This window comes from Nelumbo lutea, chromosome 3, assembly GCF_056320005.1.
Source record: "Nelumbo lutea isolate HS-2025 chromosome 3, American lotus-T2T, whole genome shotgun sequence".
Taxonomy (NCBI): Eukaryota; Viridiplantae; Streptophyta; class Magnoliopsida; order Proteales; family Nelumbonaceae; genus Nelumbo; species Nelumbo lutea.
In genome coordinates, this window is record NC_142686.1 from 1,464,081 (window position 1) to 1,486,910 (window position 22,830).

Sequence of the window (22,830 nt, forward strand, 5' to 3'; positions counted from 1 at the left end):
GAGCGGAGCAACGGTGATAGTGGTAGCATAATCGAAGGAACTGTTAATCGTCTTCTTCCTCTAGAGCAGTGGCAGGTCTGAATTCATCCCTACGAACCATTGGCGTCTTTTTCACTTAGGCGGCGACATTTTCAAATCTCCTTTGCATCTCTGAGCTCGTAGAGGATTAGAGGAATTAAAAATATATTTTTTTCATTTTTTTTTGGTTCCGCTTGGTTTGTGGGATGGGATGAGAAAAAGGGAAATTTTCAACAATATTCCTTTTTACTCCCTTTTGTTTTGAGGGAAATATAAGGATGAGATGAGAAAAATGTAGGATGTCATATACTAAAATCGTGGATTTTGGGTCACACCCAAACCGTACAATCTTGGTGGAAAAATTTGAGAAACCACAATTATTTGCCTTCTTATTCACCTGACAGGGGACTAGTGCAAGGGACAGCGACGATCTACGGCAATCTCCCTCCATCTTCCTCTTCTCTATTCTCCCTCACCTTCTTCCCGTCTTCACCAAATATGCGGCGATCTGCAATGGGCACTCCTATTCTTTCCATCTTCACCAGATCTACGACGATTTGCAAGGGACACTATTCACCATATATGCGGTGGTCTGTGAGGGATCTACGAGGGGCACTCCCGTTCTTCTTGTCTTCTCCAGATATGCTTTCTCAACTCTCGCCGCTGCAACTTATGGAGGCAACTCTCGTCGCGAGTTTTGCTTTCTCAACTCGGATGAAGAACAAGTCCATTATATTGTTTTTCTGTTATTTTCCCATATATAAAACCAAACAATGGAAAGGTAAAGTTTTATGCCTTCCAATCCTACTCAAATCTTCTCACAAACCAAACGGTAAGAATCTATTTCTTTTGAATGTTGAGCGCATTTTATCCTACTCAAATCTTCCCATAAACCAAACGGAACCTTAAGGATCTATTTCTTTTGAATGTTGAGGGCATTTTAGTCAATTCAAGATTTTACCAGCTACAGCGGCAGTATATACCGTATACTTGTTAACCATCGGCGCGCTCAAAGATCCATTTACACTCTGAAACTTGCCTTGTTTTCGGTTTTTGCAGAGGAAAATTTCAAAACCCCTCCAAAATATTTTCAAACACCCGCCTTCTCCCTTATATATCCCCGGTCGTCAATATCTTTTTCTCCTTCGGACAACCCAGAACCAACTCTCTGGAAAAAACCCTTGCCCATCAGTCACAACTCCACTCCTTTTCCTGCTTATTCTCGCTCTGATGGCGCACGATACCCAGCTCCCCTGCGACGGAGACGGCGTTTGCATGGTTTGTAAACAAAAACCATCAGAGGAAGAGACCCTTACCTGCAAAACTTGCGCTACTCCATGGCACGTCAACTGCCTTGCCATTCGACCTGAAACCATGGCCTCCGCGTTTCAGTGGGAGTGTCCCGACTGCTCACTTCCAGACGCTGGTATTCAAGCGCCGATCGTTGGAAACTCGGTTGCCTCTGGCGGAGATCTAGTGGCTGCGATTCGGGCGATCGAGGCTGATGGGTCGCTCACTGAGCAAGAGAAGGCGAAGAGACGACAGGAGCTGATGTGTAGAGGGGCTAAGTCGCCCGATCTCAATCAGGAGAAGTCGAGGACAAAGATAAATAGCGGAGAGAGCGACGTGCTAGATCTCATTGACGGAAGCATCAACTGCTCATTCTGTATGCAACTACCCGATCGACCCGTTACGGCGAGTGATTCATCTTTAACCTCTGTTTCACCGCATTTATTTATTTTTTTCATTCCAGTGTTCCTGGGTTTAGCGATTACATGTATCTTCTTCAGTCTGACTGCAATTTTCTTGTCTTTTGCTTTGAGGAGTGGGGGGTTAAGTTTCTTCTCTAGATTCATTGTTGTTGTTTACAACGCAGTCATAGAGCGCTAACAGCTCTGTCATCGTGTGGGGAAGGTTATGTTATGTTGTTTATATCCTTGTTTTGGATTCTTAAAATGCTTATTGGGGGGTTTCTTTAATCCAAACTCATAGACTGTGAAAAGGGAGTCTTAACTAAGATTTTCATCTTTAATTAATTAGTGTTCATAGTTATAATTGTTGTATTTGGTTTCTGTCTTTCTGTAATGGCGTCGCATGAGAAGTTTTCCTTTTTAATTTTTATTTTTGTACATGGAGTGGTGATATGATAATATCGCTAACTTTGGCATAAACATTGTGATACTCTGATGTGCTCGTTTCTGAGCTCACCAGTATTTGGAGTCTGATAGATGGTGTGGGGGAAGTACGCCCGGCGACGATGCAGGCGTTGCCGCAATACCCTTTTTAAAACCTCTTGAGTACTCCCATCTGATCATCATCGTGGTACTCTATCTACTTCCCTCTCCCTTTATTATCGCCTTTTTTCCCGGCACCCAATCTGCACCGTTCGGGGCTGTACCTCAAACGCCGAGTTTCACGCAACGCACTGTGAAGTTTCGGCGCTGGATGTGACACTGTACGGTCATGTGTCACTTCATCTCGTCTTGATTATGCCTCCGTCTTTCACGCACGGGTTTGCGTGGAAAAGGACGTCATGGTGTCGTTACGTGACCAGTGGGGCTAATGCTTGAGGCTGAGAGTTTTGGAGTGTGCCGATGCGGACACTCTCTCTGTGACATTACGGCTTACATTTCCATGTTCGGAAACGTTTGCGGTTTGCAACTGTGATCGAGTTAAACCACAATTTGTTTGGAATCCTTAGACTGAGAAACCTGAATTCATGAGTAGTAGAAGCTGATTGATACCTTATTGCGAAGAATTTTTAACGTGTTAATGCTAATCCAATCCAATTTCTATGTTTTCAGACCCCCTGTGGGCATAATTTCTGCCTCAAATGCTTCCAGAAATGGACAGGACAGGGGAAGCATACATGTGCCAAATGCCGTGCGACCATCCCTGCCAAGATGGCCAGCCAGCCTCGTATCAACTCTACATTAGTTGTTGCTATTCGTATGGCGAAGCTGTCGAAATCAACAAACACGGTAGGGCCACCGAAAATATACCATTCTGTTCACAACCAAAACCGGCCTGACAAGGCCTTCACCACAGAGCGGGCAAAGAAGGCTGGGAAGGCTAATGCTTGTTGCGGGAAGATCTTTGTCACTGTTCCTCCTGACCATTTTGGACCCATTACTGCAGAGAATGACCCCATAAGAAATCAGGGTGTGTTGGTTGGGGAGACTTGGGAGGACAGAATGGAATGCAGGCAATGGGGTGCTCACCTTCCCCATGTTGCAGGGATTGCAGGACAAGCAGATTATGGTGCACAGTCTGTGGCCCTATCTGGGGGTTATGAGGATGACGAGGATCATGGCGAGTGGTTCCTATATACGGGAAGGTTTGTTTGTTCTTTACTTCACCCTTGCTTAATCATTTCCTGGTTGTTGAATGACTTGGGCATTAAAAGCCTACTCTCTGCTTAATTATATGACTACTTTTAATGTACTGAGATCCACAGTTTTCCATGGCGGTTCCGGCATCAATTAGTTCTTGATGTTTAAAGTCTTGGTCCTAATTTTATTTCTTTCTAGGAAAAAGATTTAGCGGCGCCTTCTACCTTCTTTTCCTCCCCAATGTCAAAGGTTTTACTCTTAATTTTCTTCTTCATCACATGAAAATTATCCGGTAACTTCTGCATTTGTTTTCCCTTGATGCAAATCACTACTAAATGTCTGCATCATTGGACATGGGTCCCCATCTTTTCAATTCATGCCTGTAGCTTGATTTTTTACCAGAGGGTCTTGTTGTCAATTATTTTTCATTTTTCTAACGTAGATTCTTGAGCTTCTGTATTAAATGGAATGGCGAGGAACAGTTGATAGATGAGATGTGCATCGATCAGTGACATACGCTTCTCATTTTCCTTCTTTAGCAGTATCGATAGTTCTTAGCTGTTGTTTGTTGATAAGAGTTCTCAATTTTTGTACTGCAAGATGCCTGAGTGTTGCTATTTCTTGCCTGTTTATTTTAGAAATTCCTACGTATGAACTTGTATCTAAATGTGTTTGACCTGATGCTAACTTATTTATATGATGAACAGTGGTGGAAGAGATCTTAGTGGAAATAAGCGCACAAACAAGGAGCAATCCTTTGATCAGAAGTTTGACAAATTAAATGAGGCACTGCGAGTCAGTTGCAAGAAAGGTTATCCAGTTAGAGTTGTCAGGTAAGATTATTTCATGTAGGAGAACTATTCTTGCTTAAAATAACCTTATGATTTGGTTAGTTGGTTTCCTAACCATATTGGATCGAAGTGTCTTCTTTTGTCTGTAGAACATCTCTCAAAAATTTATCCCAAATGGAAGTATGGAAGTTGGTAATGCATCTTCTAAAAGGCTGTTGACAGTAATAATAGTCCTATTGGGGCGGACCGGATGTGACATACCTTTAGACAATTTTTTAGTAGCCTCTATTAGGCTCAAACCACTTGAAGTCGTTGTTTTAAAGGCTGTTGAGGTGAGGCTAAGAAAAAAAGGCCTGGCCTCAATAGCCTCATACCCCACTGTACATCTTTGGGCCTCAATTGTTTGTCATTGCTAATGTTAAATATTAAGGTTTATATTAGGGTAAAATAGAAATTTAAGAAAAGAAGAATGCTTTGTTTTGTATAAATTGCTGTATTGAATAAATAAATAAACATACAAGTAACAAATAAATACATATAAATATGTAAAAAATAGCTTGCTTTATTCTTACGCATTGCCCACTTACCCTATACTTGATCTCAGTGATTTAAAAGGCGCATGTCTAGGTGTACAGGCAAGGTGCATTTTAGGGTAGGTGCCTTGCCCAGGTCCTAGGTGCAGCCCATTCAAAAGGTGCACACCTGGTGTGCCTTGTGCCTTAGCCCAGGCGTGCATCTTTTGAAAATTTGCTGCTTTTCTCTTCTTTTTTTTGAGCCTGGCCGTTGGGCTTGCCTTGAGAGGTGTGGCACAAAGGCGGCTTGTAGAATTAGGAATGTAATATGTCACGTTAGCTACTTGATGCAATTGAGAAAAAAAAGAGATTGTCGGTTTTATATGCTTGAAAATGTTTTATATGTTTGATTTCATTTTTAAATTCTCATTTGAATATGCTTTACATATTATGTTTGTATATTTTAATTTTAGATAATAGGTTTTTTAAAACATTTATTTTAAAACTTAAGTTTATATTTTTATTAATATTATGGTTTATAATATTTTTGATTTTTTTTTTGAATTTTTAGCTTTTTTTTTTTTTTAAATTGTGCACCTTGCGCCTCAGGCACAAAATGGCCCTTGTGCTTTTAAAACATTGGATGATCTATTTTTTATCACATAGGTGGTCATTTTTCACTTACTGCAAGAAATGAAACTTGAATGCTTTACTCTTAAAATACAGTTGGTTCCTCACCTTTAAGGGGAGGTTACACCTCGTGCCTTCTCTTAGGGTGCTTCATGCTTGTACTATTTCTATCTCTATTTAATAAAATACTATTTATTCATTAAAAAATACAGTTGGTTTGTATCTCTATACTTAAAGGTTTGACTATATTGTTTTATTCTAGTGTTTAGATTTTAGGGAAAAACTACTGTGTTAAGATTCTAACCATGCAAGGTTCAAGTATGGATCTGAAATGCCACTGTAACTTGGGGTGCCGAGCTTTTTTAATAATTAAATAGCACAAAACTAACCATGCTTTTGATGCAAAATTTTGAAACAAAAAACATGACGTGCTTGGTCCCAAGTGTTGATATTTGATGCACTCCTTTTGGCATATTGGGATATATTGATACTAAATTTGTGTTTAATATATCAAACAAGCTATATAAGACCTTAATTTTATGTTTTTTCATGTTTTTATTATTTATAAATTATATCTTTTCTTTTTGCTCGTGGATTAAGCCTCAATGCCTTGAGTCTTATGCCTTGCCCCTATGAGATCCAACTGCCTCACCTCCACCTTTAGCCTTTTAAAACTAGCTTAAATAGGATTCCTGGTATTTGTGTCTCAATCTTCTTTTAACCATCCTGAGCTGTCCAAGCATCATAAGATTTAATGTGTGAACCCCACCAAACAATGCCCCATAGAGTGATTTTGGTTTCAGCTATCAATCTGAAAAATTATCGGAATATTGTTCAATTCGAGTCATTTGATATATTCTCAAACCCGTCCATACTTTCTGTCAGAAAATGGTTATCAAATGGAAACTGTAGTTTCTTAAATTAAAAAACGTCAATGATTTGATTTCCAACATTCTACTTTTGGAATAACTAATTTCAGAAATCACATGTTAGTTGATGGGTGCAATCCACCTTTGAGTCTAATGACATCTTTCAGGTGTATTGTTCTTTTTGCACTTGCAAACATTATAGGATCAAATGGTGAAATTCCTGATGCGATCCCTCTTTACAATGAGCAGGTCCCACAAGGAGAAGCGTTCTTCTTATGCTCCAGAAACTGGAGTGCGATATGATGGGATTTATAGAATTGAGAAATGCTGGCGCAAAGTTGGAATTCAAGTATGCATTTTTTTTGTTTGATTCTCATTCTTCTTTTCTTCTTGTGATGGTCTTAATGAGGTTTTTGCGGATCAGGGTTTTAAGGTTTGTAGGTATCTGTTTGTTCGATGTGATAATGAACCTGCACCATGGACGAGGTTTGTTATTTTATTAATCTGGGTATTTAGTGTTGTAAATATATTCATTCGATCATGTGTGTTTCTAATATCTTGCACTTTTTGTATGCAAACTACAGTGATGAACATGGGGACCAACCTAGACCCTTGCCTGTAATTAAAGAGCTAAAGGAGGCGACCGATATCACTCAACGGAAGGAAAGCCCATGTTGGGATTATGATGTGAGAAACTGAAACTTAGAAGTTCTCTGCTTTAAACCTTTTGCCCTTTTCTCTTCCCCTAACATTCCCAAAAATCTTCACAGGATGAAGAAGGCCGTTGGAAATGGAAAAAGCCTTCACCTCTCAGCCGGAAATCAGTAAACCCGGAGGATGGCAAGATTGTAAGGAAGGCTAAAAGGCAAGGACAGAATATGTCTGTAAGGGAGAAACTCCTGAAAGGTATGTCTCCTTTCTTTGTTCAGTGCTAACAAAACTACTCCCCACATGTTCTCATTTATTTCCTAAGATTACATGGCATTTAATTCCCTAGCTTGAAGGTTCGAGTCGATATCTTGGTATGCCAATTCCTAGATTAACATGTAATGTTTGATTGAAATTATTACCGGATCTTCTTTTTTTGAGGACTTGATTTATTCAAAATCCTACAGAAATATGTAGTACTTTGTTTATTTCGAGTACAAGATTTTCTAAAATTGGTGATAATGGAGTTAAGTTTATTGCCAGCTTTCTATTTTCACAAGACAAAAATGTTTGTTGTTGACTGTTTTTGAAATACTTAATCGTGCAGAATTCAGCTGCCAGATATGTCGGCAAGTGATGAATATGCCCATTACGACTCCTTGTGGTCATAATTTTTGCAAAGCTTGCTTGGAAGGTGCATTCACTGGTCAATCTTTTGTGAGAGAAAGGACATGCGAGGGTAGGAAGCTGCGAGCACAAAAGAATGTCATGAAATGCCCCTCCTGTCCAAATGACATTTCTGATTTCCTTCGGAATCCACAGGTGCGCGATGTGTTACGCTTTGATAAAGTTTGTGCTCTATGAGGGTTATATATGCATTATTATTATTTAATTTTGAATGACACAAAATATAAAGTTTTGCACACTACATATTTGTATTTGTAGTCCTGCATTTGGAAACAATATAAATCAAGAACCTAAGAACCTATGTAAAATTTACATTGGTTCGATTTTATAAGCATTTGGAAAAGTGTAATTATGATTGATGTAAGACCACTTTGGTTCAGTTTTGCGGGTGTTTATATGAAATTGAATCGGATGGAATGAAGTTTTACACATGAATCGATGCAAAACCTTATCAATCAATAAGTTTTACATTGATAGTCGATGTAAGGTCACCTATATATACAGTTAAATATAAAATGCCATCAATATACTTTTACACTGATGATGTTTTACACTGAATCTAAACTAAGCCTAAGAGTAAAATAGAATGTAATGTTCTTGGTGCCACTTTACCAAGTTCTTGTGCCGATGACACTTTGATTAGGCATTCGTAACACAACCTATTAATATGTTCTTGGGAATTTACTCCAACAGGTGAATAGAGAGTTGATGGATGTGATTGAATCTCTCAGAAGAAAGTCTGAGGAAACCGAGGAAAATGTCGCTGAATCAAGTGAAGAAGAAGCTGACAGAATGGAGATGCCTGACGCCATAATGGCAGATGATCAAACCGACGAAGTTAAAATGGAAGAACCTGAAGATGGCGTTAAGGACTCCCAAAATCCCGCAGAAATCGAACTAAAGCAAACTGCAATGCTAGAACATGTCAAGGATGATGCTGAAGCTCCGGGAAGTGAAGTAAAATCCAAGCGGAGAAAGGTTAGTGGTGAGAATTCTTCGTTGAGCTTGCATGTGGGTGGAAAGACTAGAAGCAAGACCAAGGAGTCTAAGGAGGTGGTGGATGAAGGAAATGTTTCATCCCGAGATGGACTGAAGACCAGCACCAGGAACAAGAGAAAACCTGAGGCGTCATTGGGTGAAGGAAATGTCTCACCATCAAGCCCTCTCCATGTTCAATCAGATGATGACTTTGAATGACGTAATCAAACTCTTGTATTTACTGTAAGGAAATATTTGCGGTTTTGTGAGTGATCTTATATCAATGCTGATCGTTGGTTCTTGAAGTCATTGAAATAACCTTTTCTTTTCTTTGTTTATATGCAACAAATCAAATGCCATCTGGCTAGGAACTAGTTTTTAGAGGCCACATAATTCAGTAAAGTAATGCATTTATTGGTAATGGAGACATCCATAGAAAATTTTGTAGGTTATATCATACTCTATCTCTTCATTTTTATTCCTATGTTTTGCCTTTAAATGATTTATTTTATTAAATTAAAGCAATTGAGTCACTATAATGGTGGAGATTTTTGCAGCATACTATAAAATTGAGGCGAAGGTGTAAGCCCCATTTGGTTTGCAGGCATATGACTAGAATTAGAATTCGGAATGGGCATTTTAGTGCCAAGTTCCAACTGTTTGGTTGGGTGGAATTGAAATTCCATTCCTATACTTATGTTGAATGGCATTCTTCCATTTTGAGGGAACTGCCATACCTTCCCCCTCCCTTGGATTTGAAATCCTATTTAAACAAATTCCAATTCTGAACCAAATAGGCCCTTATCCCTTCGTTTAAAATCAAAGATCACACACAAGTATCATAATTATACAGCTTAAAGAACATTCGGGAAGAGTAAATGAAGAATTGCAAGACGTAATCAATATATCATTCTGGTTTTATATCAGAGAAATAACTACGAAAACTATCCTTTTTTTTATCAAGGCAATTGATGAAAAAGTCTCAAAAGAATATATTCTATAATTCTATTCGTTGATCTAAGAAAATACATTAACACTATAGAATTACAAGTAATAATGGTTTTTGAATGGAACAAGTACTAAGCATGTAGATCTAACGAAACATATAAATGAGTACATCCACAGTTACTGCCAAACATGTGTACTCTCTTTGGGCGGTGTACGGTGTACTGAATTTGCCTAGGGGCTGTCCTGTTCTTTTTTGATAGTAATGAAGTTCCTGGTGTTGGCTTACAAAGTGGAAAAAAAGTTCATATACTAGATGGTGTTTTAATTTATTTTACTTTGGTCAACTAGAATCCTTGGTCACTAAAATCCTGCCCATGATTCTCCGACTCATGAACGTTCATCCATTCTTTTAACTTTTCATTAGGGATGGGGCCGAAGCACTCCCCTTATTATTTGATCTTTGGCATTTGGTTTCGAAGATACCGAGTTCTTAGTCTATTATGCCAGTTCTACCATGACCATGAGAAATCATACATGCAACTCTATAGTCTATACCAGGTGGTAATCTACAAAGCCCATCTTGGAGATCGTAAGCTTCATTAGAATCTCTACATGCCACGCAGAGAAGGTATAGAGGAGGAAAAAGAAATTAAGCTGCATTGTAATATGAAAATAAATTATAAATTACGATTTACTAGATGTTGTAGATGGTAAACAGTGGTCTGTTACCCAATTGACTCAGCTTCGGCAGTCACAGCATAACTTGCCACATCTTCAATCCCACGAATGGGGTATACATACCCTTATACAATTCCTGCAGTGTAGGGTATAAATAGCACCTAAATCCCACATGGAAACACAAAATAATTCGGAAACTTTTTTCTATTTCTTTTTCCTTTTCTTTCGTTTTCCTTTTTTTTTTTTTTGGGGGGGGGGTCTTTATGTAGTACACTGAGAAGCTAAAAATCCAATATTTCGTGAGGTTCATGATACATTAGTTGACCTAAAGGATATGGATTCTAAATGCAAAGTAGATAAATCCAGCTTCAATAACATGGACAATACCAGATAAACAGATACTTAATACACAAATCAAAAAAAGAATGCGACAAAAGGATCTCTGAGAAACCTAGGAGGTAAAAACAGTACCTGTACCTAGAAAATCTGGCATCATGGTTTCTTCTTACAGCTACCTGGAATAAATTGGTCCTTCATGAATTAACGTTCAGATATTAACTTCTGTTGTTCTAGTTTCTCGAGCAATGCCTTTTTTTCTCTTTCTGGAAGTGCATTGAACATAAAGATGGACTTGTCACCAATGTCATCCTTCAAGAAGCAAGGGCAGATTAGAGAATGCCATGCAATCTAAGTTGAAAGGTAACCAGGGCTTGCCAACTGAATATTTGATTAATGAAAAACATACCTTAATGGGTTGAGTAAATTTCCTTGCTGCAAATACTAGAAAGAGAGCCATCCATGAACCAAATAATCCAAGTTTTACTCCATCATCCATTAAACCCGTCTGCAATTTCCAAATGAGGATTGTCGTGATTAAAGTGAAAGATAGAAAAGAAATCTCGTGCTTAATTCTTAGTTCTAATATTAGACATATATCCACCGTGTAGGTGTAGGACTTATTATCCCAACTCCTGATCCTGAAAGTATGTGACAGCAATGGAAGGATAATTAGATGGTTTCTGTAACACCTCAGTTCCACAATAATGGAAGGATAATAACCATCTGGTTAGTGGAATCCTGTAAAACTGTAACTCCCTTACATTTGTAGTCGTTGCACTGTGGTTGGTCAGCTATGTTTGGTGCTTGTGTAGTGTAATGATAGTTGGTTGTATTTATCAAACGTGTTCTTGGTCAATGTTCTAGAATCTATTCCACTTTGACATTACTAGTGTGGGATCATTTTGTTGGGTTGCCCAGTAAGAGCAAGAGTTACATTCTCAAATCATGGGCTATATATCAGTTAAGTACAACTGACTGATCAATCAACTAGAGAACGCAGTTCAACAATTCTTCTTGAATAATGGAGGAAAGTACCAGGTGACCAAGAAGCACTGTAGGTATAATGAATGTCAATAAGCCAGCTTCCAGCTTGCCATAGCAGAGACCTGTTCAAGAAAAAACTGGTATCAAAACAAAGTACAAAATAGTTAAAATAAGCTGTAGAAATACTTCTAAGATATTGTATTATTTGGATCAAATAAATACTACACTACAAGTACAAGAGATGACAATACAGAAGAATCACTTAAGTTGCATGTCACAACACTACATTTTCCATTATATCAGAAATTAGCACCCAAAACAAAGAAACAAACAAGTTCCCTAACCTTTCGTATTTTTTTTTTGATCGGCAAAGGAGAATTATATTTGAAAATAGAGTTAAAAAAGTTTACAACTTTGTGTATGGGATTAAAGCTCCCACACTATTACATATTTCTGTCCCTCTTTACATTGCAGCCCAAAACAATTGTTGCCTCAAAGGCCCTTGTTTAGCAAGATATCAGTTAGCCCATTTGCACTCCTTCTAAACCATTTGAATTCAGCTTCTACCTCCCTTGCAACCTTTTCCACTTCCCTTATCATTTGTTTGAAAGTCCACGGAGTACTTCTTTGTTTTTAGCTCAAGATATGATTACCTTGGAGTCCTCTTCAACCTCAATATGCCTCATTCCTAGTTGCTTAGCTATCTTCAGTCATTGTAGCAATGCCATTAACTCAGCTTTTAGAGAATTGCCCATGCCAATCGGTCCAGAGAACAAAGCTAATATTTTCCTTTAGAATTTCTAATTACTCCCCCAATACCTGAAAGTCTCGGATTTTTGAAAGAGCTTCCATAAAAAATCAGTTCAATTCTGTTACTATCTGTAGGTTTCCATTCCATCCTTACTCTCTCTTTCATTCTTGAAGATTGTGCTACTTCTGTCCAAGATCTTATAATGTCTATGACTGAGAAATCTTAAAAGATATGCAAAGATCTTACCTAATGAGCTACTTTAACTTTTGTAGAGAAGATGGGCCGAATGGCCCATAGGTTGTTTATTCTTCTTGTTATTTTGGGCTCATCCTGTCAAATATTAAGTTGTTTTTTAAGTTCTTTGTAAATTCTTGCCCAACTAAGGGCCTCCTTGTAATTACTCAAATATATCTAATAAAACAGTGTTAGAGGGCTGAGATAGATGGTGTTCGAAAATCTCTTCTCAGAACCCTCATTGCAGAACACACAAGTCTCCTCTCCTCTCTTCAGTTTCAACATGGTATCAGAGCGTATCTGAACTTGAACATCCTAGGGCTGGAGGCTTAGTCACATACTGCCTGATTCTTGGAGGTCATTGGATGAGCCCAAGACTAGAATCTCTTGGAGAAGGTGTTCGGTGACCAGGAAGAATCAAAGAAGAAGAAAAAAGGGGAAGGTGAATAGCTCGGCTCTGTTTTTGAAGCTCGACTGTGTTTGGACTGTTGAAGCTCGAACTGTAAGTTGTGCTCAGTTTTCTGGTTCTGTTTTGTATTACCTTCAACTGTGATTGGACTGTTGAAGTGTTCGAAAATCCTAGCTGTTCTGTACTACCTTCAACTGCATTAAATCTGGTTTAACCCAGAAATTTCTGGGCTGTTGTTTCTCTTCTTCTTGGACTGTTAAAACCTACCGAAACATCCTTGTAACAAGGCTGTGTATTGTTACTCTTGTTCGGCTGTTTTAGAGGGCTGTACGAATTGTTGTTGGGGTCTTTTCTCTTCCTTGACAGTGGGGTTGTCTCTATTGCCCACACTGTGTTTGTGAAAAGGCCTATTCAGCAATACCGATTGGTACTTACTCTTCTTGGCTGAGTGTACAACCTTGAAAAAGTACTTCAGCTGAGTGCACAGTGCCTAGGAGTTTCTGATTACTTCTTGAAGCCTGAACTCAGTGTGTTGCCTCCTTGTGGTCGGCTGAACTCAGTTATTGTTTGTTCTTATCCAGCATACTTGTAGAAGTCATCTGAAATCATATTTGGAGTGTTTACATGATGAACTCCTTAGAGTTTGAAAAAAAAAGTGGTGCTGAATATGGACTGGGTCAGGGGACTCCAAGTGATTCCTTATTGACTGTGACCACAGTTAAACTAGATGGAACTAATTATCTGGCATTGTCACAATCAGTAAAGATTCATGTTTGTAGTAGAGGAAAGTGATGGTTCATTTCGGGGAGTAAGAAGGCTCCCCCAGAAGATGATCCATCCTACGAGAAGTGGATGCAAGAAAATTACACTGTTATTGGGTGGCTTGTGAACTCAATGCAGCCACAAATCAGTCAACACTACTTATAGATGAATTCAGCAAAAGAAATTTGGGATAGTGTTGCAGAAACCTATTCCCAAAAACTCAATGTGGCCCGGGCATATAAATTGAGAAGTGATGTAAAGAACTTAAGGCAAGGAGAGAAACCTCTTGCTGCATATTTCTCAACCCTGAAATCCCTATGGCAAGAGATTGACCTAATAGAAGCTGTAACTTGGGACACCACTAATGATGCAGAGACCTACAGAAAATTGGTCGAAAGGAACAGGGTTTTTGAGTTCTTAACTGGACTAAACCCGGAATATGATATCACAAAACATAATATTCTTTCCAAGGAGTGTGTATCTTTGTCACAAGCTTATGCATTGGTGAGTAGTGAAGAGAGCAGAAGGGCTGTTCAGGTTCAAGGGGCTGATATTAATGATCACTTTGCCAATATGGAGATTAAACCTAAAGGGAATGTTGGAAATTCTAGTGGCACAGGAAAGAAAGAAGTTGTATGTGAGTATTGCAAGAGGCCGAAGCACACCAAAGACAAGTGTTGGAAGTTACATCCTAATCTTGTTCCCATCAGGTTTCAGAAAAAAATATGATAGTAAAAGATCAGGAAGTGCAAATGTAGCTACCGGGCCTGATAATGAAGAGATGTCTGCTTTTGCACAGTTGGCAGCCATGAGAGCAGAATATGAAAAATTTGGGAAGATGATCAGTCAGCTGAGTGATGTGACCTCTACTACCGACCCTTCAGGAAATTCAACTATTTCAGCATTTGCTCATTCAGGTATAAGGGCTTCTGCTAATCATGCTACCTCTTCAGGTAATCTCAAGATCCCTTGGATTATTGACTCAGGTGCTTCTGACCATATGACCAATTTGTCTACCTTATTTGTTTCATATGACTTACTTCCTAGACGTGATAAAATCACTTTAGCTGATGGTTCACTTGCCCCTATCTCTGGTAAGGGAACCATCAAGGCTACGGATTCCTTGTACCTTCCTTCTGCCCTTCATGTACCTAAACTAAATACAAATTTGTTGTCTGTGAGCAGTTTAACCAAGTCACTAAACTGTTGTGTAACATTTTTTTCCTTCCTACTGTGTTTTTCAGGATCTGGAGTCTCAGAAGGTGATTAGGAGTGGCCATGAGGCGAACGGAATATACCTGCTTGATACTCCGGGACAATGCACTGATCATCTTGGGAATGTTTCTCTTGGATCTGTCTCTTCAGAGTCTGTTAGTCGGATTATGTTGTGTCATTGTCGTTTTGGTCATCTGTCTTTTTCGGCTTTGAGTCATCTATTCCCTGAACTGTTTAAGGGAATTAGTCTGTCCAGTCTTCATTGTGAGTTTTGTGAATTGTCAAAGCATTGTAGAAGCAAGTATCCTTTGAGAAATAAAATATCTTATGTTCCTTTTAATATTGTGCATTCTAATGTGTGGGGGCCTTACCACTTACCCTCCATGGGTGGCTACAAATATTTTATCATGTTTATTGATGACTTTTCACGATTCACTTGGATATTCCTGATGAAATCCCGTGATGAAGTTCCAAGACTTGTAAAACAATTCCATGAATTTGTTCTAACTCAATTTGATACCAGGATTAAAATCTTCAGATCGGACAATGCAAAAGAATACCTTGAGAAAAACCTATCCTGTTATCTTTCTGACATGGGGGTTATTCATCAAAGCTCATGTGCTAGGACCCCAGAACAGAATCGGGTTGCTGAGAGGAAAAACAAGCATATTGTTGAGGTTGCAAGAAGTATCTTATTTGCCTCACATGTTCCTACCAGGTTTTGGGGTGATGTCGTACTTACTGCTACCTATCTTATAAACCGCATGCCATCCAGGGTTTTGGGGTTTAAGTCTCCCTTCACTCTTCTTCATCCAGACAAAGACCTTTTTCCTGTTCCTATTCGTGTTTTTGGCTGCACTTGTTATGTACATGTTCCAAGTGTCCAAAGGCATAAGTTTGAACCCAAAGCCCAAAAGTGTATCTTCCTTGGTTATTCCCCCAAACAGAAGGGTTATTGCTGTTTTGATCCAAAGTCTGACAATCGGTATGTCTCAATGGATGTCACCTTTGATGAGTCTTCCCCTTTTTATGGTTCCTCTCCAGAAGGACATTGTCCACAAAGGGAGGATTTGACACAGGTGTTTGCTCTTCCTCTTCCTGTCCCTGTTGAGTCCCTTGATGTGTCTGCATCTCCCTGCCTCTCCCTCAAATGAATCAAGGTTGGATTAGTCGTTCCATTCTCCTTGTCCCGGTACCCTACCTCCTCGTCCTATCCTCAATCCCAAGGTGTATCAAAGGCAAAGATCCAGAAATGTGCAAGTTGTTTGTCCTACAACACATGAGCCTCCTACACTTCCAGTCACAGAAGAGACAACAAATACTGGTTCAGCACCTTTGGATTCATCATTCCCTGACCTTGATATTCCCATTGCTGTTAGAAAAGGAAAATGGAAGTGCACTGCACACTGCATTTCCAAGCACCTTTCTTACAGTTTACTTTCACCTTCATATTTTGCCTATCTCTCTTCTGTTGCTTCTCATCCTATTCCCAGGTCTGTGTCAGAAGCTCTTAAGATTCCAGAATGGAGGGATGCTATGAAATCTGAAATAGATTCCCTACACAAGAATGACACATGGGAAGTGGTGGATTTGCTTGAAGGGAATGATCCTGTTGGTTGCAAGTGGGTCTTTACTATCAAATACAGAGTTGATGGCACCATTGAAAGGTACAAGGCTAGGCTGGTTGCAAAAGGCTATACACAGACATATGGGATTGATTATTTAGAGACTTTTGCACCTGTTGCCAAGATGACATCTGTGAGGGTTCTTCTATCTTTAGCTGCTCATTTTGACTGGCCCCTTTATCAATTGGATGTGAAGAATGCATTTCTGAATGGTGAATTACATGAGGAGGTTTACATGTCTCTTCCTCCAGGGATGTATGGAACTGATATAAAAGGGAAGGTATGCAGGCTGAAGAAATCTCTTTATGAACTAAAACAGTCCCTTAGAGCATGGTTTGAGAGATTTAGAACAGCACTTGGTTATATGCAGACACAGTCCATTCATACTCTTTTGTGAAGAGAAGTGGACCTCTGGCAGTATACCTCATTGTGTATGTCGATGATATTGTAGTGACGGGTAATGATGCCTCAGGAATTCATGATCTAAAATCTTTTCTCCATACAGAGTTTGAGATTAAAGATTTGGGGGAGTTGAGATACTTTCTTGGCATAGAAGTGGCTCGATCCAAGGATGGGATTCTTATCTCCCAAAGAAAGTATGTTCTTGACTTGCTCTCTGAAACTGGAAAGATGGGTGCTAGACCAGCTGCTACTCCTATTGATATGAGTCATATACTCTCAGCCTCAGAAGGGACATTGTTAGAAGACAAAGGAATCTTTCTGCGACTTCTTGGGAAACTTTTGTATCTATGCATGACTCAGCCAGATATTGCATATGCAGTCAGTTGCATTAGCCAATTCATGCATGCTCCTCGAGACACTCATTTGGCAGCTGCAGAGAGAATCCTATATTATTTGAAGGGCTCCCCAGGAAAGGGTATTCTGTTTGCCAAGCATGGTCATATGAAACTTAAAGCTTACACTGATGCTGACTAGGCCGGGAACATTGATGATAGAAGATCTACCTTTGGGTATTGCAGCTTGGTAGCTGGTAATGTTGTTTCTTGGAGAAGCAAGAAACAATCGGTTGTTACTCGGTCTTCTGCTGAAGCAGAATACAGGGCTATGGCACATGGGGTTTCTGAATTATTATGGCTAAAATCTTTGATGGAAGAACTTGGAGTTGAATATGACAAGCCAATGATGTTGTACTGTGGTAATCAGGCTGCCATCAACATTGCTCACAACCCAATGCAACATGATAGAACCAAGCATATTGAAGTTGATCGACACTTTATTAGGGAAAGGGTCTCTTCGGGTGAAGTGTGTCTTCCTTTCATCACATCTGAAGGACAGTTGGCAGATTTTCTTACCAAAGGCATTCCCAAGGCAAAACTTCAGCATGATACCAGTAAGCTTGGCATGATTGACATCTATGCTCAACTTGAGGGGGAGTGTAGAGAAGATGGGCCGAATGGCCCATAGGTTGTTTATTCTTCTTGTTATTTTGGGCCCATCCTGTCAAATATTAAGTTATTTTTTAAGTTCTTTGTAAATTCTTGCCCAACTAAGGGCCTCCTTGTAATTACTCAAATATATCTAATAAAACAGCGTTAGAGGGCTGAGATAGATGGTGTTCGAAAATCTCTTCTCAGAACCCTCATTGCAGAACACACAAGTCTCCTCTCCTCTCTTCAGTTTCAACATGGTATCAGAGCGTATCTGAACTTGAACATCCTAGGGCTGGAGGCTTAGTCACATACTGCCTGATTCTTGGAGGTCATTGGACGAGCCCAAGACTAGAATCTCTTGGAGAAGTTCGATGACCAGGAAGAATCAGAGAAGAAGAAAAAAGGGGTTCGGTGACTAGAATCTCTTCAATTTCAACAACTTTAATTGTGTTGATTACCTCCTCCATTGTTCTACTCTTGTCCAAGAATATTCTGTTATTCCTTTATTCCCAAATCACCCAACAAATAGTTGTCTTTGTAGCTTTCCACATAACCTTCCCTCTTTTCTTTGGTTGTCTCAAAAAGTCTCGGTTGATAAGTCCTGCCACATCTTAAGGGGAAACCCACCTGCAACCAAAGAGAATAAAAAAATTCCCAAATGTCATGCACAAAGGAACTAGATAATAATAGATGTGCCAAGGTCTTACCACTTTCCTTACAAAGGGAGCACATGTGAGGAGAAATGAAAGCAAAAGGCCTTCTTCTCTGCAGCATATCACAAGTATGAACCTTGCCAAGGAAAATTTCCCAACAGAAGGCTTGAATTTTTGGGGGAATAGGCTTACTCCAAATTTCTTTCACCACTAAAAAAGGAGGACCAAGAGAAGAGGCCATCTGAGGAGCCTTTCCATATTCTAAAATATTCCAAGGATGGGCCCAAATGAACTTGTCCTATTAGATCCAACAATTGAACTAAAGAGGCACATTCGTTTTCGTTTTCCCTAAGGCCCCTTCTGAAACCCAGATTCCAATTGACCCCATTTGGGCTAGGATTACCCAAAATACTTACTGTTTTTCCTTTGAAATTTGACAAAGTGTATAGGTCAGGGAAAAAGGTCTTTAAGTGGACTATCTCCCACCCAAAGGTCTTCCCAGAAACAAACTTTATTACCCTGGCCCACATCAAAATGAATGGAATTAAGGAATGTTGGGTAAATTTCATAAATTGCTTTCCAAGGAGAAGTTGAGGAAACATGAGGGGCAACTTTTGCATCCCAACCATTTCCATCCAAACCATGAACACTCACAATGACTTTGTGCCACAACCTGTCTCTCTCAAAGGGGAATCTCCACAGCCATTTTCCTAATAGAACTGAGTTCCTAAGTGAAATATTTCCTATTCCCAAACCCCCTTTATCCTTGGGCTTTCTAACTAACCTTTGGTATTCAAATGTGGAAATCCATAAGGAATCTTCAGATCTAATTCCAATTCCATTTTTTGGTATGCGAATGAGTTAGATCTAAAATTTAACTTTGAATTCCATAGAATTGTTTTCAAGGGTGGCATTCAAAATGCATAGGTGAACCCATCTCCCTGGTAAGTTGAGAAGAAATCCAAAAGTTTCAAATGAAGAAATTACATTGTTCTTAGAAACAGACCACATACCTCAACCATAGGGGGTTAGCCTGGTTCAATTGTGGTTGGCATGACCTATGTTAAGGCAGTACATTATCTTCTGTACCTCTACCCAGTAGATATGTGATATACCAGAGAAAAAAACAGTTTATAGGAAAGTTTTGAGAAGGAGCAATTTTGAACCGTATTTGTTCGGATGATTTCTCAGATTTAACCCTTCTGTTCTGTACCTCTGTCCAATATGCAACCTAATCATGGCCAGGAGGTGAACAAGTTCTGCCATTTGTTTCATGAATCTATTAGAAACTAGATACCTGCTTCATAAATTTCCCCACATTTGCTACATTGCATTAACCTTCTGAGATCTCAAAAATACAGGACTAAATATCTAACAAAATTATATTTATTGTTGGAGAAAAAGAAATTCACAAAATTTTGGTTTTTTACATTTATGTTGAATAGAATTAATTGGTTTTGCATATTTCACATTTTGATACCTTTTTTTAGAAATCCCATTAGTTTGGCAATAATTCTTCTTAGCTCACAAAGATAACAAAAATAAAGATTTTAGTTTTCCAACAGAAAACAAAACAGGAACTCTTAGAGCATTCTAATAATGTGTACATATTACAGTACAGGAAAATAAAGGAATATTGATCTATTGAGACATTTTGGGAAGCATAGTGATGTTAACCTCACCTTCCTTGAATACAAGCCCCGTGAGTGCAGCAAAGAGAGGCCCAACAAACCACACAGCCGTTGGGTTTTCAACAACGTATTCTGCCAAGCTTATACCAACAGGTTGAGCGAGGCTGAAATAGGTTGCTAATGATCCAATGACACCAAACGCCCATAATGCTTGAAGTGTCTGTTTAATCTCGGTTACATAAATGTGAATTAGGTAAAGTGATAGGCCTAGTCCCCCGGTTCCTAGTGAATAAAACAAATCGAGATCTTGTTTTACAGTATCTGCCAAGATGTTCCCATCTGGTAAAAAAGCAGTAGAAGCCGCGATGATGAATGACACAGCAGCTGTTACTAAACCTATTCTATATAAGATCACCTGTTACAATTTATAGTAGGTTAGCTCTTAAGTATAAACCACAATCCATCCACGTCGAAGGAATTCGTTATTAACATAACATATCTGTTCACCAAAAAACTCAAATATGTTTCTCACACTGCATCAAAATTCCTCTCTATAGGGGCATAGGCTATCGGAAAGCGCTTTTGTTTTTGCTGTTTTCTATGGTACTGAACTGAAGCCCGTTCTGACATTGAAAGATTAACAGAAATAACGGTCGTTATAACTACCAAAAGCAAGGCTCTTATAACCACTCTAAGAAAACTTCAGTGAAATCCAAAGCATACCGGCAGAAAATTCAGAACAGGCAACCGGTCTATTAATACAAAACTTGAGAAAAAAGACCAAACCCATCAAAATACCTGTCAGATAAATCAACTCTCCTTTGATTACGAACAAGTAATTGCAATGGAGAGCAACACATGAAAAGGAAAAATAAATAAAAAAGGAAATATAATCAACATTACCTCACGAACGTCCGAGGGATCGACGGTCCAAGGACCGTAAACTCCTTGATAAACAGTTCGACCATTGAATGAGTCCCGAGAGGTTTCTCTTAAAGCTTTACACTTTATCAATCCCTTTCGGAACGTAAGCTTAGAAGAACGAAAAGAATAAGAAGAAGATGATGACGAAGGAAATCGAAGAAGATAAACCTTAGAAGAAGAAGCGTTTCGTATCGGGAGGGTTTTGGTTGTTGGAATCGGAGGAGCTGTAGCGAAAGCAGAAGGCAAGAGTACAGTGGCGGTGGCCATACTAGATGTGGACGGAAGACGCCGAGCTCAGCTGTAATCGCGAATTTAGGTTGAATATGGACCCGGCAAAGATGAATATCTGGTACTTCAGTTAGAGCCGCTAGCTTTGCGGTGCCGTTTCAGGTTGGAGAATATTGTCGGTGAATCGTAGCCGTTGGGTGAATTGTGTAAACTGCAAAAGGCCCAGTGACCCACCGTTACTGTCACATGTGTACATCGCGCTCCACCTATCAGCGATTGCAAAAATGATGACACGTGTTATCACGTGTATATTTTGGGCGCTACGAGGTAATGATTGTACCGTGATGACGAAAATACCCTTAAAAATTATCAGTATTACAAGTGGCGGTGGCTGTAGTTCCGAACTCGAACGGAAAGTCGAAGTAAGGTGATTTCAATTTTGTTATTTACTGTCTGAATAAACTTGTGGATTCCCTAGAATGGAGTCGATCGTGAGGGTTGTAGGAGTATCGTCAGGTAACATTGCGCGGATTGGTTATTAGATTTCGGTCACTCAAATGATGATGATGTATCTGTATAGTCCCTCTGATTAGCTACCATCAAATTTCATTTCTAAACCAATAAGCATGGGCTTAATTGCTTGTTTTGATGAATAGCTTATTGGTGACCACTTTTATGATACCCGTTGATTGGTTATTAGATGTCTAGATATCACGAATTTTTCTTATCATATCGAATTTTGTCTGCACCCTTGATAATTGAGTTTGAGTGATGAAGTAGGTGTTTGGCATTGGTGTTGGGAACACCGCACCATTTTCTCATGAAAGTATTGTTGGGCATGTATTTGTTTGGAAGTGGTGCTGTCATAGGCTGTTTTATGGAAAAATAACATTGGTTTTGTTTGATATTAGTGTTGTAGAACCGTTTTTAGCATTGATCATATTATTCAACGCTAAGATGATGTCACATTGAGGCTATACCACTGGCAACAAAGTTTCTGAGAAAACATTAAATGTGGCATTGCTTCAGACCATACTTTCATGATTTCTTAGGCGTGATCTAAAGCATTGCCTTTTTATGGAAAAATGATAACAAATTAGAGTTGGTTTTATGAAACACCACTTTTTCTGATGTGGCACCTACATGGCGCTGAAACACCCATGAAAAGAGAATAACAAAGAAATAGATAAGGGTCTTAACTGTACTCTTCCTTTGTTCTGGATTAGGCTAGGCTAGTACGATGACTCTTCAGCCTCTAAGATGTCCAAAGTTCTACTATTTGCATTACCCCAGCCCAATGGGCTGGATTGGATTGATGAAAATAACTGTGGATACTTTTGCTGGCTTTCCCATAAGCAAGCAAGCCTGTTTTGACTAGTACAGCCTATGGATCACTTGTCAGGGATCACATCAGCCCTCCACAATGTCCCACTGCACATCTCAGCCGTGTATTGGGGATATCTCCCAATGATGTCTCATCACTTTTTGTACTTGCCATCAAGAGATGTTCCTAATACACGGCTGAAATGTGTTGTGGGACGTTGTGGGGTGCCCCTTATTGACTCTATTGTGTTCTTTTTCAGAGTTAGTGGG

General features: G+C 39.3%; 2 protein-coding genes across 4 annotated transcripts; one reads left to right on the top strand and one right to left on the bottom strand.

Annotated features, from left to right (window-relative positions):
• The first annotated feature begins 441 nt into the window (after nucleotides 1–441).
• Nucleotides 442–8,770, top strand: LOC148862315 (E3 ubiquitin-protein ligase ORTHRUS 2-like). Its single transcript, XM_088979925.1, has 9 exons — nucleotides 442–1,713; nucleotides 2,823–3,355; nucleotides 4,058–4,183; nucleotides 6,402–6,501; nucleotides 6,577–6,638; nucleotides 6,737–6,839; nucleotides 6,923–7,058; nucleotides 7,408–7,622; nucleotides 8,181–8,770. The coding sequence occupies exons 1-9, from the start codon at nucleotides 1,249–1,251 to the stop codon at nucleotides 8,682–8,684; spliced, it is 2,244 nt and encodes a 747-aa protein (XP_088836051.1). The 5' UTR covers nucleotides 442–1,248; the 3' UTR covers nucleotides 8,685–8,770.
• Nucleotides 8,771–9,934: 1,164 nt separating this feature from the next.
• Nucleotides 9,935–21,461, bottom strand: LOC148862316 (integral membrane family protein). 3 transcript variants are annotated; one of them, XR_016110326.1, is made up of 6 exons: nucleotides 20,989–21,461; nucleotides 20,137–20,500; nucleotides 11,466–11,536; nucleotides 10,837–10,935; nucleotides 10,569–10,739; nucleotides 9,935–10,227 (listed from the first exon to the last, which is right to left on the bottom strand). XR_016110326.1 is itself a non-coding variant. In XM_088979680.1 (5 exons), exons 1-5 carry the CDS (start codon nucleotides 21,274–21,276, stop codon nucleotides 10,632–10,634), a joined length of 930 nt encoding a protein of 309 aa, XP_088835806.1. In that variant the 5' UTR covers nucleotides 21,277–21,461; the 3' UTR covers nucleotides 10,278–10,631. The 3 variants fall into 3 exon arrangements, 1 of the variants encoding a protein (XP_088835806.1); XR_016110325.1 differs by having other exon boundaries at nucleotides 10,563–10,739; XM_088979680.1 differs by lacking the exon at nucleotides 9,935–10,227 and having other exon boundaries at nucleotides 10,278–10,739.
• Between the last annotated feature and the right edge of the window lie 1,369 nt (nucleotides 21,462–22,830).